General features: G+C 46.6%; 1 protein-coding gene across 1 annotated transcript in view; it reads left to right on the forward strand.

The window, feature by feature from the left end:
• The first annotated feature begins 3,368 nt into the window (after window positions 1-3,368).
• The window catches only part of Ext1 (exostosin glycosyltransferase 1), a 276,731-nt gene continuing 260,983 nt past the window's right edge, over window positions 3,369-19,116 (forward strand). The window contains exon 1 of the mRNA XM_042673012.1: window positions 3,369-4,973. Within this exon, the coding sequence (XP_042528946.1) occupies window positions 4,012-4,973 (962 nt within the window). The 5' untranslated portion in view covers window positions 3,369-4,011. The remainder of the gene's footprint in view (window positions 4,974-19,116) is intronic.

The raw sequence follows: 19,116 nt of genomic DNA on the forward strand, positions 1-19,116 counted from the left end.
GTTGTTTCTGAAGATGGAGTCTCAAGAGCTTTTCTACCTGGATTGGCTTCAAAGCTTTATGCTCTTATTTCTCTTAATTGTCAGGCTCCACCTCCTGAGTAGGATTATAGGCATGCACCTTGACTTGAACACCTTTTTCATATACTTAGGGCTCTTGCATGTCTTCTTTGAAAATGTCTATTTAAATCTGCTATCTCTGTTTAAACTGGTTTATTTATTTATTGGGGAGGTTGTTTGGACTCTACATATTTTGTTTTTTTTATTATTTTGTATATTAACACTTTAGCTGGTGCATGGTTTGCCAATATTTTCTCCTTCCATTTTGCCATGTAATCTTGTTGATTGTTTTCCTTTGTTCTACAGAAGATGAAAAAACTTTTTTTTACTTTTTAATTTTTTTGGTGCTGGTCCCGAGGCTGGAAGGGTCTGGGCATTATACTTGAGTTTCTGTTGCTCAAGGCTAGTGCCTTACCACTTTACCACTTTAATCACAGCTCCACTTCTGGCTTTTTTTTGGGGGGGGGGAGTTTATTGGCAATAAAAGTCTTATGGATTTCCTGCTGGGGCTGATTTTGAACCATGATCCTCAGATCGCAGCCGCCTGAGTAGGTAGGATTACAGGTGTGAGCCACCAGAGCTTGGAAGATACAGATGATTTTTTATTCTAATTTAATCCTCTCATTTATTTTTATTTCTGTTGTCTGTACTTATGGGAACATTTTTTTTTTTTTTTGGTTGTAGTTGGTCTTAGAACTTGATCTTTGGTCCTGGGCACTGTTCCTGAGCTTTTTTGCTCAGGGCTAGCACTCTACCACTTTGAGCCACAGTGCCACTTCTAGTTTTTCTGGTAGTTATTTGGAGGTAAGAGTCTCATGGACTTCCTGCCTGGGCTGGCTTTGAACCATGATCCTCAGATCTCAGCCTCCTGAGTCACTAGAATTACAGGCATGAGCCACCAGTGTTCAGTTGGGACCTTTATTTTCAAACTTGTTCAAATGAAGTCTATTTTTAGTCATTCATTCATTCATTTATTCAAATCATGGTTAATCTTTACATATGTACCAGGCCAGAAGGCCCTATGAATTCAAGAGATCATCCACATGTCTAAGACATTAGTAAATGGCAGATCTGGTATCTGAATCCAAGATTTTTCTAACTTTCAGTCACTGCAGTTTTTCTCATAGGACACAGCACTATGGAATGTAAGGGTAGCCATGGGGCGTGGGATGACGGAATCAGTCATAGTTGGGCAAGAGACACAAAGAACTCTTGCCAAAGCAGGAAGAGAACACAAAAAATTGCCAGGGCGGCCACCAGCTCTCCCTACCTAGGGGCATGTAGGACAACTGGCAGGGTGTGGGGTGAGGCTGCCATCCCCAAAGTCCCAGTCTGCACAGGGTGGAGCAGATCTGAATAAAAGTTCTACCTTGAACCACTGCTCTCAGCAAAACAAGCTGTAACCCTGAGACCTGGGTCACACGTGGTTTCAATCACTGCATTTATCTGCATCTTCGTCACTGTATTTGGAAGATGACTGAATCCTTCCTCCTGTCCCAAGTATCTCAAGGTTGTGAAAGGGATGTCAATCAAAATCTGGAAAAATCTACCTCATCTGAGGTGGGTTAGAACTCGGGAGGGGTTTCAGGAATAGTACAGTAACATCCCACCCACTCTCCTAAAACAAATCTGAACCAACAAAAGTCTAAAACTTTCCACTTGATCATTTCACCCTGCTTTGTCATAACTGTACTCTAGGTCCACGCCCTGCTGGGCTTTTCTGAAGCCTCGGGGAAGCTGGGAAGTGTCTGCTCTCAGCTTTGTGTCACTCCCACAATAAACAATCACTAAACAGCTTGCTGCCCTAGGCAACTGTTTGTCCAGCTTGGCCAGGCCCTGAGACTTCCCCTAGCTAGAATGGTGGGAGGCATTCACTTTAAAGCAGAATTCAGACTCCCAGGACGGGAGGTAGGCTTTGCCTTCTGGGAGTTTTCCAATGGCAGAAATGTTGGCCTGGGAAATCAATCGAAGGAAGGCCCAAACTTCTCATATTAATGGTAAATAAGGGTAATTTTCTGTTTCAAGGTTCCTTTCTACAGCTGGCACAGTTGGCAGTTAAGAGATAGTTTAAGATTCACCTCCACCAAGACCATCAAAAAGAGAATATAAAGTCGCAGAATCTCTAGCCTTTGTCATGTGTCGTGTCTCTCCCCCCCCCCCCCCCCCCCACTTGTGATCTGATTGAATCGATGGGGTGTGTGGGGAGGTGCTGGAGATGGAGGAAGGCTCTGTGGATAACGAGGTTTAGAATACGGACTCCAGCTCTTAGTACAGGGTGGAAGGTGCGTAACATTGTGACAATTACGCTCGATTATGCTAATTCCTCTTTATCTTGGGGATTCAGGGTGTTCCGACGAAGAAAAAAAAAAAAGGATGGGCTATCTAGGGGAATCCATAGAAAAATGCTTAGTAGGAAATCAAAACACTGGGCCTGGAGGAGGGCTGGGGAAGGCATCCATCCCGGTCGGGGATCGCTCTCTGAGGCGCAGGCTCGTCCCACTTCCCCAGGTTTAAGCATCGTTCTCCGAGCGAGGGAGCACCCGGGGCCTGCAGCTCGGGGAGGCGTTCCTCGCAGGCAGGCAGCCCAAGAGCTGGGGTTCTCCGGGGCGGCCCGGGCAGCTCCAGCGGCGTGGCACGGCCATCCCCGCGTCCCCACCGGCACCTCTGGGCGGCGCTGGTTTCCGGGCACAGCCCAGGCTGGGTTCTCCGGCCCCGGCGAGCCGAGGGTGCGGGGCCGCGGGAAGCGATCGGGGGTGAACCGGCGAGCTCCGAGCGAGCGGGTGCGAGCCCCAGCGCTCCAGGGGTCCCCGCGCCTCCCGCGTCCTCGCGCCGCGCCGGCGCTTGGGCCTCCGAGTCCGGGGGGTTATGAATGGGCGCAGCGGAAGCACCGCCCACCCCGGACGTGACGCTCAGCCAATGGCAGCGCGGGCTGCGTGGATGGATGAGGTCAGCGCTGTCGTGTCGGGAATGGAATGTGTAAGTGTAACATTCAGAACCGGGTAACATTCGGCGGCGACCCAACGCGGCGGTCGGTCGGCAGCGATCGCGCGCGCGCGCGGGGCCTGCGGAGCGCCGCTCGCTGGCTCGGCTCCGCTCTGCTCGCTCGGGGCCGGCACTGCCCGCGGGGAGGACGCGCCGCCTTCGCCGCCACCCAGCGCCGCCGCCGCCGCCGCCGCCGCCGCCGCCGCCACCGCCACCACCGCCACCGCCGCCGCCGCCGCCGCCGCCGAGTCGGGCCCGGGGGGCCGGCCCCGGCGAGCCGGAGAGTGCAGAGTAAACACCGCCGGAGTCGGAGCCGCTGCGGAAAGGGAATAAAGAGAGAGAGATGCAGGGATTTGTGAGGCTACGGCGCGCCAGCTGCAAGACACACTGAGCCGGTGGCTGCACCCGGGGTTCGGCTGACTTGTTGGAACCGGCGGGCTCTCTTTGCACGAGAGTGTGGATGAGTTGAAGTTGCTTTTCCCGGGGCTCGTTTTCCACGTTGCTGGAGAGGAATCGGAGAGGCAAGGCAATCACTTGGTCTAGCCATTGATTGGGTATCGGGAGCTCCCCCCCTCCACTTCTCCTTCCCACCCCCATCTTTTTCTTTCTCTCTCTCTGTCTCTTTCCCTCCGTCTTGTTGCATGCACGAAAATTACAGTCCGCTGCTCGCACGCCCGGGGTGCGCGATCCTCAGCCCCGCGCTCGCCCGCTCACCCCGCGCTCCCCCCGCCTCCCGCGTGCATTGGCATTGTGCAACCCGAAGATGAAAGACCGAAGGGGAGAAAGTTAAAGAAATCGCCCACATGCGCAGGATCGGTCCACGGCTCGGGGAAAGGCATCCAGAGAAGGTGGGAGCGGAGAGTTTGAAGTCTTTACCGGCGGGAAGATGGCGGACTGGAGCTGAAAGTGTTGATTGGGAAACTTGGGTGATTCGTGTGTTTATTTACAATTCTCTTGACCCAGGCAGGACACATGCAGGCCAAAAAACGCTATTTCATCCTGCTCTCAGCTGGCTCTTGTCTCGCCCTTTTGTTTTATTTCGGAGGCTTGCAGTTTAGGGCATCGAAGAGCCACAGCCGGAGAGAAGAGCACAGCGGTCGGAATGGCTTGCACCCACCCAGTCCGGATCATTTCTGGCCCCGCTTTCCGGACGCCCTGCGCCCCTTCTTTCCTGGGGATCCATCGGAGCCCGAGGATTTCAGCGTGCACATCTCCCCCCGGCAGAAGCGAGACGCCAACTCGAGCCTCTACAAAGGCAAGAAGTGCCGCATGGAGTCCTGCTTCGATTTCACCCTTTGCAAGAAAAACGGCTTCAAAGTCTACGTCTACCCGCAGCAGAAAGGGGAGAAAATCGCCGAAAGTTACCAAAACATTCTAGCGGCCATCGAGGGCTCCAGGTTCTACACCTCGGACCCCAGCCAGGCGTGCCTCTTTGTCCTGAGTCTGGATACTTTAGACCGAGACCAGTTGTCACCTCAGTACGTGCACAATTTGAGATCCAAAGTTCAGAGTCTCCACTTGTGGAACAATGGTAGGAATCATTTGATTTTTAATTTATATTCCGGGACGTGGCCTGACTACACCGAGGACGTGGGCTTTGACATCGGCCAGGCGATGCTGGCCAAAGCCAGCATCAGTACTGAAAACTTCCGACCCAACTTTGATGTTTCTATCCCCCTCTTTTCTAAGGATCATCCCAGGACAGGAGGGGAGAGGGGGTTCTTGAAGTTTAACACCATCCCTCCTCTCAGGAAGTACATGCTGGTCTTCAAGGGGAAGAGGTACCTGACAGGGATCGGGTCAGACACCAGGAATGCCTTATATCACGTCCATAACGGGGAGGACGTCTTGCTCCTCACCACCTGCAAGCATGGCAAAGACTGGCAAAAGCACAAGGATTCGCGCTGTGACCGGGACAACACGGAGTATGAGAAGTAAGTGTCTGCGCTGCCTGCCCGGGTGCAGGTGTGAGTTGGGTGGGTGGGTGGATGGGGGCTGGGGGGGAGATCAGGCCAGAAAAGCTCTCCAGTTCTTTTCTATCCTCTTCTGACCCTGGGACCGTGCCACCTGGTTCAAGTGTGCTGTTGGAGCTCCTTGGGCAAACTGAAAAGCCCAGAGCACTTTCCTGAGCCAAGTAGGTGACTGGCCGGGCTTAGAAAACCTTGGAGGGGGGGGGGGGCGAGGGGGGGGGAGTGTTTCTGTCTCCTGTTAAAGGTGGAGTTAGGACCCGAGTTTGGGAGCTGTGTGTTTCAGCCTGGGGTACCAGAGGTACTGTCTGCGTTCGGAGACCCTGAGAGGCTCTGATTCACACCTTCTCTTCACCCCCCTCCCCCCTTCCCCTCCCCAGCCTGCAGATCATCTCTTCTAGAATGGTGCTTTGTTTTACTATCCTAAGCTTAGGTACCTAATCTTCCTGGAGTTTCCTCACCTCAATTTAGATTCTTGGTAGCTGGGGAAGGGTTTTAATTATCAGTACTCAAGCTGTGTGCCTGTCTCCTCCTTCCTTCTTTCGTGGTTTTAACTTTTATAAAGGCAGACTGTAGGTTTGGTAAGGCCTGAGACCTTGCATACATGCATGCATGCATTCATTCTTTCTTGTCCCCTAGTCTCCTCCCCTGGAGGAACTTTAAAATCTGGGCCTCAAGCCCTAGGCTGTAAACTTTTCTGGCTAATTTAGGTTTCCTTTCCCTCTTTGTCTTTATCTATTTGCATATAAATCAAGGGCTGTTACTCTCTGAATGGGTGTGAGTTGCCTCTTGGCCTCTGTGGTGTGGCTAGTTTTGTTCTGTTGCTAAGTAACTGACGCAGTTACTTTCTAGCCCTTTTTACTCTAGTTCTTCCTTCTCCGTGACAGTGACGGACACACTGGACTTGGGGGCAAAGCTAGAATTCGCAAATCTGCTTTAACCCTAGCTTAGCAGCCCAGTTTCCTGATGGGATGGCTGCCCTAGACTCTCACTCGCATCTGGCTGTGAGATTTAGTGGGTTCTTACGGTGCATTTCCACGTTACGCCAGATAAAAAACCAGAGCAGCCTTGTGCTATCCAGGGAAAGAAGGGGAACCTCTCAGCGGAGTACAAGAGGCACTGGCAGAGGTTGGCGGATTTTGCAGTTGATTCATGAAATGCAGCGTGAGGGGGGAATGGTTAGCTAACCTGAGGGAAGCAGGAAGGGGTAGGGTGGGAAAGAAGCCCTGAAATGAAAGGTTTGATTGTTGTCTGTGGCTTTTCTCAGACACCCAGACCTCTGTGGGAGGGACCAGGAGGGAAATTAAAGTCCTCCTAGAATTGATCATGGAAAGCAAAGGAGGAAGTATCAAGTACTGAGATTCGACTTGGAAACCCCCAACACCTTTTGCTTTTCAAGGATAAGAAAAGCCAGCGGGAGGCTAGGATTGATTCACAATCTGTATTTTACTCTTACTCAGGGGGGCTACTGTGTGGGAATGTTAGGGTGCAATTGCAGTGGGTTAAAATTTTCTCACAAAAGAAACTTCAGCTACAGTTAATAACTAGCTGCTTTGTTTACACAACATTTGCATTGACCTGTCCCTGTGGGTGCTTGTAAGAAAAAAAAATGCTTTATAGCCTTTCAGGAATTTCTTTGTCTGGTAGATGGATGGTAGATGCAGCCTACCTAACCTTCCAGTGAATTCTCAGGCTATCAACACCATAATTTTCAGGAGGATCATGTTGGTCTTCATCCTTCTGAGAGATCAGGAGCTGAGATTTCACCTTAGAATACTTGACATAGGGATTTCTTTGGGAAACACCTTCACTCCAATTAACCAGTCGTATCTTCTTTCCCCTCCTATTTGCTAAGTAAATTTTAAATCTTGACATTTCCTGCTGTCTGAGGCTTCCTGCAGGTTTCCTGCTGTTAGCAGTGAAGATAGGATTGGTTTCCTTGCAACTTTAATTTTCGCAACTTTAATTTTTGCTAAATAAATTGAACTTTTTTTTGAACTCTGTGATTGGTTCAAGAAATCTGACACACACCCTTGTTTTGATTTAGGTATAAAAACTAACAAGGGTCAAGACCGCAGGATTTTGTCTCTTTGGAAAGTAACACTTAAAGGGAAGCAGAGATTTCTTAGGCAATGTTGTTCTGGGCTTTTCTTGAAGTTCCTCTTTTGCACACCTTCCCACCTTAACCTGGCTTAATTGGACCGGACATTTGTATTCACCAACCTGGAACACCTGGAGTTTAAACTCATTTCTTATTGGATGATTAGAATATTTCTTCCTGAGAAATGGGGCTTGTAAACAGGGTTGCCTTTTGCTATTGATTTGGGACCCAGAGAGTTGAAGTTAAGAACTTGGAAATGTGTGAGTAATAATATCTGCAGAGGAAACAAATGTGTGTTGTTGTGCTGTGGAATATTACTTGTCAGCAATGCTTCTAAGGAGGCTTTCTGAAACTGTTCTGTGTGGGTGGTGTGGGGTGGAGAGGTAACACTCCTTTGCTCCCATTGCTGATCTCTCCAGAGCTTTAGGTGGAAAGGATGGGACACCCAAGTCAAATCTATAGAAGTTCAGCTTCTACATATCTGTGAGTTGATTCCAGCATTGAGCACTGGTCTACCCTTGTGTGGAATGGACTTTTAGGGTGCTTTCTGGTAGTTCCAAGCTTTCATTTGGTAATGGCTTGTAAAAACACAATCAATTTTCATCTACTTCTCATCTTTTTTAACAAGTGCCTATGAAAAGACTTCAATTTAATTTGTTGCCACCAACAACCACATAGAAGTTCGCTTTGGACTCAGGGGATGTGATAATTAGATTGGGATTTTATGACTCCAGGCCCAAGTTAGGGTATGCTCACATTTATCCACAACAAATGGTTGGTGTTATTGACATGTGATGCTGGAGATTTGGTTCTGAATGTCAAGGGCTTGCGTGTCTCCTGCAGTTCTGTAAAAATTAGATACGACTACAGAGGTTAGGAGAGACATGTGGAGTGAATGAAAGTACTTCTGTCTTGTATTCAAGCAAAGTCAATTTCTCCCATAAATTTTGACCCAGACTTCCAGGATGATATTAAAACATCTATTTTTATGACACTCATTAATTAATTTTCATCAGTGACATCTTTTAACAGATGTAGATGACACCAGCTAAAATCAGTTGGTGTAGTGATGAGACGATTTGTAATGAGGCCTCAGAGAAATTCTATTTTACATTCTTTGAGCTTATCCTTCCTTACAGAACGACTGAATTTTTGCATGAACTTCCCAGTTTAAATCCCTTCCAAGGGCGTTATTATGGACTGTAAGTTTGGCTGTATGAAATAGAAGAAAGAGAAGGAAATGAGAGGACACCTTCTATCTCTGACACCTCTGAGGAAAGCAGTGGTGATTGTTTTTATACAGATCTGCTGGGGACAGGGACTTCTTAGCGGGCATCTCCTTTTCCTGTACCCCACAGGCGTGGTAGCTTTCAAGAGGGATGACCCTTCTGATTCTGGCATCTTTGTTTCACAGATGTGAAACAAAGGGATGGAATATTTAAGGGTGTCCAATCAGAAACCTGGTAAATATCAGGAGTGACCTTATAGGACTGGATTTCTCCTTCATCTGTTGCTGCCCATTTCCAATGGCATCCCTGAAAGCCCACCAGCCACTGGGAAATGCAAACTTGTGATGCTTCTTACGAGATTTCTCTTAGAGTTCTTTTGGAACTTTGGAAATCTTTGACAAATGTTGAAACATACACAGACATGCACAGTCTCATTTTAAGGGCCAGTGTACCCCCTGTTAAAGGCATCTTCAGATTTGTATCTTTGGGTGCTGGGCTTACAGTTTTACCCTTGATTGATAACTAAGGTGAGCGAGTCATGGAGCTGTCCCTGAACTTTTTAGCTGTGTCCTAAGGGTTTTAGGAGAAGGACCATGAGTGGATCAAACAAATCAGTTTAATTCAGATGCCTTTATAGGAAAAAGAAAACATGCCCAAGACAAACTATGTAAATGACTTTTTTTTCCTTTCCCAGTTTTCCTAACTTCTGTTCCCAAACACTCTGAACAAGTTCCTCATCCAGCAGTTTTCCTCTTGTAAAATGAAAGGTGGGCAAAGCCATGCCTAGGCTTCAAATGCAAATTATTAGCCCTTCCCCCCCCCTCGGGGCTCCCCCCCTCCCCAGCTGTAGGATGGCAACAAAAAGTCTTTCTAAAATAAACTATATGAAGCACAGATTTCAGATAAAGGTAGATCTTGCCAGGTGCAAAATTATGAGGTTGGTAAGTGCATCACTGGATTTCTACCTCAACTCTAAATGTATATTTTCCCACGAGCACCCCAAAGCCTCATTTACATGAGATCTCTGAACATAGGTTGAGGTGAAATGTCCTACTTCTAGGGACATTTCTTTTTTTTTTGGTCGGTCGTGGGGCTTGAACTCTGGGTCTGGGCGCTGCCCCTCAGCTCTTCAGCTCAAGGCGAGCGCTCTACCACTTGAGCTACAACGCCACTTCTGGTTTTCTGGTGGTTTTATTGGAGATAGGAGTCTCACAGTCTTTCCTACTCGGGCTGGCTTTGAACCGTGATCCTCAGATCTCAGCCTCCTGAGTAGCTAGGATTACAGGCGTGAGCCACCAGCGCCCGGCTCCAGGGACATTTCTATTTTGACTGAGTCTAGTCTAGGGAATGCGAATCTAGGGGTCTGTAGGATTTTAGTCCACAAATAATGGCTTGCTCCTAAGGCTTGGGCTGTCCAATTGTGTTCACTGTGACTGTTAAAGCAGCTGCATGGCACAGAATTGACTAAAGGGGAAACCTCACACATTTTGGTGGCTATTATCTTTTTTTTTTTTTTTTTGTAGGTCCTGGGGCTTGAACTCAGGGCCCGGGTGCCCTCCTTGATCTTTTTTGCTCAAGACTAGAGCTCTACCATTTTGAGCCATAGCTCCACTTTTATTTTTTCAGGTCTGTGGAGAAGAGTCTCCTAGACTTTCCTGCCTGGGCTGGCTTCAAACCATGGTTCTCAGGTCCCAGCTTTCTAAGTAGCTAAGATTACAGGCCTGAGCCAACAGTGCCTGGCTGTGGCTATTCTTTAGGGAAAGAGTGTCAGGGATGTGTCTTCCTCCCCAGTGCTCAGTGTAGAACCTGTCAATAATGACCTTGAGGCTATAGCAATATGTGCTTAATAAGGCTTGGCTGCTTTATTCACAATCTCCTTGCAAGGAGTTTCGTCAGACCTTTGGAGTGGTTTGTCTCCTACCACCTGGATTGCAAATAGTTGACCTTGGGCTACAGTCCATCTTTTCTGCCTCCTAGCTCTCTGTCTCATCCCTCTAGCAGGCTGTTGAACTCTCACTCTGTGGCATGGTGTATTCAGCACAAGTCACCGGAGGTGAAGTAGTCATTGCATTCTGCAGTCTTCAGACATGAATGTGGAAGTTCCCATTCCTTGACCTTGACAGAGTTCTAGACTGAGCCTCTTTCCAGACTGAAAGATTTATTGAGTGCCAGTTCCTTAACCTCACCTTTCTTAGTTCATTTGTACCCTTCAACAGCTGCCTGGGCTTTATCCATTTTCCAGATAAGAATGTAGTCTGAGGAGGATAAAGCATCGGCATCATCCCAGTGAGTGGATGGTCCCCTAAGCAGGGACCTCAGATTTCAGAGTCCTTTCTTTCAAAAGAAGAATCAAAATTTCCACCTGTTAACATGCTAGTTAAAACAAGTCAAGGTGTTTGTGTATCTAAGTCGTAAGCCTGGGTGCTTTTTCACTCACAGCTCTACCTCTTTGAGCCACAGTGCCACTTTTGGTTTTCTGGTGGCTAATTGGAGATAAGAATCCTTAGGAATTTTCTGGCCCAGGCTGGGTTTGAACCATGATCCTCAGATCTCGGCCTCCTGCATAGCTAGGATGAAAGGTGTGAGCCACTGGTGCCCGGCTTAATCTTTTTTTTTTTTAATATACCTGGCATATATTCAGGTATTTAGTTTCTTCCTTCCTTCCTTCCTTCCTTCTTTCCTTCCTTCCTTCCTTCCTTCCTTCCTTCCTTCCTTCCTTCCTTCCTTCCTTCCTTCCTTCCTTTCTTTCTTTCTTTCTTTCTTTCTTTCTTTCTTTCTTTCTTTCTTTTGTTGGTTGTGGAGCTTGAACTCTGGGCCTGAACGCTGTCCCTCAGCTCTTCAGCTCAAAGCTAGTGCTCTACCGCTTGAGCCACAGTGCCACTTCCGTGCCCAGCTTAATCTTAAAAAAAAAAAAAAAATTCTTTACCATATATTTCCCAGGGACTTTAACTTTGAGATATGCTAAAGATGGCCCCTATTGTCACATTTAAGTTTGAACTCCTTGAACCCTACCCTTCAACAAACAGTGCAATATGTGGTCTGGTCTGGGTAGGTGGGATCTGCTTTATATTGTTTCTGCAACTGTTCTAAATGACCTTTGCCCTCCTTTATAGCCCCCTTGCAGGTTTTCCCTTTGCCAGGCCTGGATGACCCCAAGGTGGATGATTGTCTTAACACCATAGAAATAGAAGCTCCACTGGATGTTCTGATTTCCAAGCAAGGAGTCTTGCAAGAGAAGCAGAGCTGCTGGCTTAGCTTAGGGCTAGAGTGTGTGCTGTGCAGACCTGGGGCCCTCCTCAGCATACCGACACTGAAAAAGTCTTACAAAGGTCATGAAAGTTGTAAAACTTTATTTCTGGGGCATTGGGAAGATACAGAAAATAGGAACATGCAATTACATTTCCTTTCGAATCCCATTGTAAGCCAGGGAGTATTTTGGGTGTGTTGGTTTCAAAGATAAATGCATTAGTCTACTGTAGCACATGGTACCCATAGTTGGGTCATTTTATATCTGCATTTCTAAATACCTTGGCTAGATATATTAATCAATTAAATCAAGTCAACACAATTTTCTTCCTCCTTTGTGCCATTTGGAAAGGCTAGCTATTACACTGAACAAATCCAGCCCCCAGGTTGCTTGCCAGATCTTTAGTATGTTTGCAATATTTTCTTTTCTTTTTTTTTTGGGGGGGGGGGGAGGGTCTGGTCATGGGGCCTGAACTCTGGGCCTGGGCGCTGTCCCTCAGCTCTTCAGCTCAAGGCTAGCACTCTACCACTTGAGCCACAGCGCCACTTCCTGCTGTTTTCTTTTTGCTTATGTGGTGCTGAGGAATCGAACCCAGGGCCTCATACATGCAAGGCAAGGGCTCTACCACTGAGCCACCTTCCAAGCCCTTTCTTTTCTTTTTCTTAACAGTTATCAATAGTGTTTTCCTACCTTACTGATAGTCATCGAAAATAGGGCTTTTCTCATTCACTTACATCTTTCTTAGATATTTGTATCCAATCTCTTAAGTTACAAATCAGGCTTCTCTACAGTGAATATTTGCTTCTTGATTTAAGTTTTTCTCTCAAAACACCAACAACAAAGAACTTCCTTGCTCTTAACTCTTATCCCCACCCCCATCCCAATCATGCTGTGGCCCTAGTTGTTTTTGAGGTGAGGCTGAGCACCCATTTAGGGAAGTAGCCATCATTAAATGACTGCTTAGATAAACATTTGTAGGTGTTAATTGGTCCTACAGGGGGTCTTTGAAGCTCTACCTCTTTGGTTCCCTTTGAAGTTTTGTTTTTGCTCTAGCCAAAAACTTCCTTGGGCTCTTAGGGAGTGGGCAGCCAGGGACTTTTCTGTTTTTTGAGCACCAGGCACACTACTGTGCTGGAATTTCAGTCTGCGGGCTTACCTGGGAGGAGCTGGTTATCAGTTAATCAAGGTCATCTCTCCTATTTTCTCTACGATTTTGTTGACTCTGTGGTCCAGATCTTTTCACCTCCCACCCCCTTAATCAAATTTGGCCTCTAGGTATAAGCACACAATTCTAAGTGGCTTAAAAACCAAGCAGAAGCTAGGTGTTGGTGACTCACATTTATAATCCCAGCTACACTGGAGGCTGAGAGTTGAGGATTGTGGTTTCTCCCAGAGATTTGTATCTTCCCAGTTAATTTGCCAGAAGCCTTAACTGGAGGTATGGCTCTAGTAGTACAGCACCAGCCCTAATAGAAAAAGTTGAGTGAGAGTGGTAGGCCCCGAGATAAAGCCTCTGTACTGGCACACAAAACAAAACACAGCAAAGCAAAGCAGAACCAAGAAACAGAAGGACAACAGAAAAAAAGGGAACCAACCGCTTATATTTAGTTGTTTTCAAAACCAACTTTCCTTCCTTCCTTCCTTCCTTCCTTCCTTCCTTCCTTCCTTCCTTCCTTCCTTCCTTCCTTCCTTCCTTCCTTCCTTCCCTCCTTTCCTTCCTCTCTTCCCCCTCTCCCCTCCCCCTTTTTTTTCTTTTCTTTCCAATTGTACTGCTTTGAATAGCATTGAGAGAATTGTATGGATGTATATCCCCTTGTGTTTTTGTGATTATCTTTGTGAAGCCATTGAGAAAGGAGAACCTGGGACCAAGATGTGCAAGTCATAAAGATTATCAGACTAGGTTTTTAACCTCTTGGCCTCAGTTTCCTCCTCCTAATGGAAAGGAAGATACCGGCCTCACAGGGTTATTAAAGGGGATCAAAAGAGATGGAGTGTGTGAATGTACCTTGTAAATACTAATGTGCCCTGCAGGGGGGTGTTGTCATTAAAAATCATCTTCCTGTCATTTTCTAATCAACCCAAGAGTTTCTCTTAGTTTCATAACTTGGTTGTTTTCTAAGGAAGCCCCAGGAATAACTCATCTCTTCCTTGAAAGTTAGTCCCGAGGCAGTTCCCTAGGTATTCTGAAAGTCCGGCCTTGCTAGTTTGTGGAAAGGACTCTTCACAGGATCTTCCTGCTGCTGGAGGTGAAGGTGGAAGCATGTGGGGGTGGTCTTTGGTGTGGGGAAGGGGTGATCCAGGACTCCAGATCCGAGCATACAAGTTATTTCTTTTGCTGCTCACTTTTATACCCTTACCAGTTCTGGATGCCATTTGGAGGGAAATCTTGCATGGATGGAAGTGAGCTACTCAGCTTCCCTGATATGGTTCAGCAAGCCCTTCAGTGACATTGAGAAAAAAAGAAACCTGGCTGTGAGCTGGTGCCTCATGCCTTTAATCTTGCTACCCAGGAGGCTGAGATCTAAGGATCTCAGTTGGAAGCCAGACCTGCCAGACCTGGCCAGAAAGCCCTTGAGACTCAGCTCTACTAAACAACTCTGAAAGAGCCAGAAGTGGTGCTGTGGCTCAGAGAGTAGAATGCTATTTGAACAAAAGTGTTCAGGCCTTGAGTTCAAGTCCCAGGACTGGCGCGCGCGTGCGCCAATGCACACACACACACACACACACACACACACACAAAATCAGGTCACCTTAAATCACAAGACCTATTATAAGACCACATGGGATAGTAAAGGAACTTCTGAGGACCCAATATGATACCTGGCATAGATTCCTTTGTCCCTACTGTGTGGCTGCCACCTCCGTCTGTGTGTCCCAGGCACAACATCAATGTTTTCTGAATTCTCTTCTCCAATCCCTAAAGGAAATCCGTTGGATTGCTTTTTCTAGTGATCATTATAGTGATCATTTCTCCTTTGAGGAGGAGCCTGTCATATCAGGCCATGTTATCGGTGTGGTGAGGCCAGATCCTAACAGATCAGTGTGAAAAATCTGCTTTGTCTTCGTGCCACCTTTTTTTCCCCCCCTTGGTGGTTCTCCAGGTTGAACTCAGGGCCTAGTACTCGCTAGGCAAGTTCTCTACTGCTTGGCCCCTACCTCCCACCCCCTTTTCTGTATTGCCATTCTTGATTTAATAGGTAGACATCTTTTTATAAAGAACAGCCTAGAGTTGCTTCCTGGAACAGGGTACTGTGGTTAGGGGAAGTTGGCTGTGGCAAGTACAGTTGAAACCATATCCTGTTGACATATATGTATTTCCACCCATTCAATGATGATGACAGCACAGCAACTAATACTTGTTTATTGATGATGTATCAAGCACTAGGTATTAGTATCTTTCGTCTTTATGTCCATCTTCTCTCCATTTTCATGGACAGAGAAACTGAGGCCGGGCACCTGTGGCTCACGCTTTTAATCCGAGATACTCAGGAGGCTGAGATCTGAGGATCACGGTTCAAAGCCAGCCCATGCAGGGAAGTCCATGAGATTCTTAGCTCCAATGGACCACTAGAAAACCAGAAGTGGCGCTGTGGCTCACGTGGTAGAGGGCTAACTTTGAGCTGAAGAGCCCAGGGACAGCGCCTAGGCCCAGAGTTCAAGACCCATGACTGACCAAAAATAAACGAAACTAAAACCAAAAACTGAGGCAGAGTCTTTAAAAGCAGCTTATCTAACAGCAAACATTTAGGGTAGCAACAGAGGTTGTCTACTGCTAGGTCTGCCCCTGCTTTTTTTTGGTTTGTTTGATAGTAATGGGGTTTGAACTCAGAGCCTCTTATTTGCCAGGTCGGGGGGCTCTGCCTCTGAGCCACATTTTCAGGTCAATACCTGCTGCTTTAGAACAGCTGGCTGTGGTGTTTACAAGACCCCACGCTTACCTACAACCTTAGGATTGCTTTATGGAGAATTACGGGAGTTTCTCACCTAGAATTTATTTGATCAGGTTTACTTGAGAGATAATCCTAAGCACTTTGGTAATCTGCCTTTACAGTTGACAGTAGTAGATGCGAAGCAGTGACTTTAAAGAGGAGAGCAAGATTCTTCCAGACAGATCTGGGAAAAGGGGACAGCTGGCAGCCCAAATAGAAGGAAGCGGGCCAGGAAGTTATAAAGTGTAATGCCCAGAAAAAGTAAAGACGCATGGCAGTTTAAGAACAGCTGGCTCCAGGCCCAGACGTGTGTCCTCCACGTTCTGAGTCCCAGCACCAAGTGTCTTGCCTGGCACCCAGTCAGAGCTTCTGTAAATATTTGAAGAGCGACTGTGTCATTTACTGTTGACCCTGGGCATTATTTAGGCTGAAACTTTTTTTTTTGTTTTACATTTTTAAGTAGAAAGCAGTCTATTTAACTTTAAAAAATCATATGGATGATGGAAAAATCTGTTGGTGTTCTTAAGGATAAGCTCTCAATCCAGGTACTAGTGGCTCATGTCCATAATTCTAGCTATCCTGGAGATAAGATCTGAGGTTTGAAGACAGCCTGGGAAGAAAAGGCCAAGAGTCTCCTTTATTTTCAGTGAAGCAGCAAAAAAGCAGGAAGAAGAGGTGTGGCTCAAGTAGTAGAGTGCCAACCCTGAGTGAAAAAGCCAAGGCCCTGAGTTCAAGCCCCAGTGTATACACCCCTCCCCACGTCACCCTTCTACCTCCCACACAAAAGAAAAAACTCTACATCTTAGGGTGCTGGAGACAAGGTGTCTTATGGGATTGCACTAGATTTCTAATATGCGCGGCTAATTTTGGTTTCCTGGTCTAGGAGACACGTACATACGTGTCATGACACTGTGCTGTGGGCTGGTAGTACTGGCTGCTCCTGATTGATCAGTGTCTACGATACTCTTCGGCACAGTCGCAGTGAAGACAGTTGCCCTGTGGCTGGCTGGTTTGCCTGCTTTGCATGGGCCCCATGGACTTGGGGCTTGGGGAAGGGAGGATTGTGGAGGCACATGCCACCAGCTTCTTTGGCTCCACGGGCTCTGGCTGGGAACTGATGGATGTGTCACTGGGTGCAGGTGAAGGTTACTGGAATTTCCCTTTAAATGCGAGGATATTCTTCACTTAGGGTCCTTAACTTTGATCACACAATCAAATGTTACAAAAACGTGGCAGAGCTTTATAAAGTAAGAAGCAAGCAGGCAAACAGGCAAAAAGCAGACAGAAAGCACAAAAGCGGAGACATATTCTCAACAGAGTGTAGGTACTCTAGAGGAGAGACACACAGTTCTTTGGCTGTCAGGGGCATTTATATGGTAAAGGCAGGGGAGTCTGACTTTAAGTTAGGAAAAGATAGGAGTTTATCTTTGCTCTCAGTCACTCTGGGTGTTATTAACACTTGGCTTTTGCTTACTATTTTGGTTGTTTACATTTGGGGTCCAAATCTTTAGTTACCTGGGGGGGGGGTCTTTCAGGAAGGGATATGTATCCTCCCAAGCAAATGTTAATTCTTGGGGTGAGAAATGCCTCTGAAAGGAACACATCCCATTGTCTGTCTTTTTTTTTGGGTCTGGTCATGGGGCCTGAACTCTGGGCCTGGGCGCTGTCCCTCAGCTCTTCAGCTCAAGGCTAGTGCTCTACCACTTGAGCCACAGAGCTACTTCTGGCTTTTTTCTTTTTTCTTATGTGGTGCTGAGGAATCGAACCCAGGGCCTCATGCATGCAAGGCAAGCGCTCTGCCACTGAGCCACCTTCCCAGCATCCCCCCCCCTCCCCCTTGTCTGTCTTTGAAGCAAAGAAAAAAGCAAAAAAAAAAAAAAAAAGTGCTTCTGTGTTTCCAAATACCATGCTTCGGAGTCAATTTCACCAGACCCCATTTTCCTCAATTTATCCTGCTTCATTTTCCGCTAAAATGACTTGAGTCCCTGAATCTTACGGGAAGTAGATTAATGAGGATCTCCTGTATTTGCTGTAAGCACACCATGCCTGCTAGTCTATCCTGCCTTATTTTCCCCCTAAAATGACATTGGTTCCTTAATCTTAAGGGAAATAGATGTATTTGCTGTAAGCTTAAGTTTTTGGAATTCTGGCAACCATTTACCATGTCTCATTTTTCCTTGTCTATTCTACCTCGGATGGAGGCAAGGCATGGACACCCTGACGGATGAGTGGAAATACCTGTAGTGTCATTGTTGGGAAATAGGATCACATCACTATTCTCCTTGGATGTGCCTTGGAGGTTTCTCATCCTTAATGCACGTGTTATCCTGGAAGTTGGTCCAGCTGTACCTGCTTGCCATCCCACCTTTAACCCCTCTTCTCTATCTCCATACCCACCATAGGCACAGGCCTCCTCCCTCCTCCCTCCCCCCCCCCCCCCCAAGCCTCCTCCCTCTTCCTGGAAAGCTGACCGAAGTTCCATCTTTCTTCTCCAGAGTCACTTCCTTGATGAAGCAAGACCAGACCAAGTTTTCTGAGACTGCTTTCTTAGAACATTTAATACTTGCCCCTTGTGGATTTCCATTCATTTAACTACTAATTAGTTCCCCCCTCCCCTCCACCCCCACCCGGTCCTCAATAGATTATACAGGCCTTGAGAAAAGGATTCATATTTGTTTTCTCACTTGCTTCCTCCCTTCCTCCTCCCCGCTTTAGAACATACTAAACGGATAATCCAGCCTTGTATTTTTGTTGGGATTTTTTGTAGAGACAGAGTCTCTCAGACTTTTTCTGGCCAGGTTGGCCTCGAACCATGATCATCCTGATCTTAGCCACAGCTCTCCCTGAGCTCTTCAGCTCAAGGCAAGTATTCTACCCACTTGACCCATAGTGCCACTTTGGTTTTCTGGTGATTAACTGGAGATAAGAGTCTCATGGACTTTCCTGCCTGGTCTGGGTTTGAACCTCAATCCTCAGATCTCAGCCTCCTGGGTAGCTAGTATTACAGGCATGAGCCACCTGTGCCTGGCTCATCATTTGATTTTTATATTGGTACCTCTCCAACCTTCTATTGCATTTTCTTTTAAATCCCAAAAGGCTGAATAAAATTTTGGTTCCCTATGTTTTTCCTTTTTTTTTTTTACCTCCTCATGTTACAACCACACCATGCTACCTAATCCTGAATCTTTGTCTTAGAGCTTATAGAAACATAGTGCTTAATAAAGCTATTAAGCTTCTAATGAATTTGTGTTGAGGTTTATCATTTAATTAAAAAGCAAAGGGAGAAATAAGCAAAAGGAAAATGTACAGTTTTTTCTTCTCCCAGTGGCCTCCACCTCTGACATTTTGTGGAATCGTCTGGGACCATGACATTTTGTGGAATCGTCTGGGATCTAGTATTACAAACTTAGGGTTCATAGATAAAATGGATGAGATACTCTATTACAATTACTTAACTTTGTAGTAGATCTTAAAAATTGATTCAGATCTGGCAACAATCATCTGACACTTAAGATTAACTATGACTTATGTTGGCCCAAAAGTTGGTAAGTCTACTTTCCAAAATTGTTACCAAGTCTGTATATCTGAAGCTGTCTGAAAATCT

The sequence above is a fragment of the Dipodomys spectabilis genome, unplaced genomic scaffold (genome assembly GCF_019054845.1).
Source record: "Dipodomys spectabilis isolate Male_0828 unplaced genomic scaffold, ASM1905484v1 ptg000783l, whole genome shotgun sequence".
NCBI classification, from domain to species: domain Eukaryota; kingdom Metazoa; phylum Chordata; class Mammalia; order Rodentia; family Heteromyidae; genus Dipodomys; species Dipodomys spectabilis.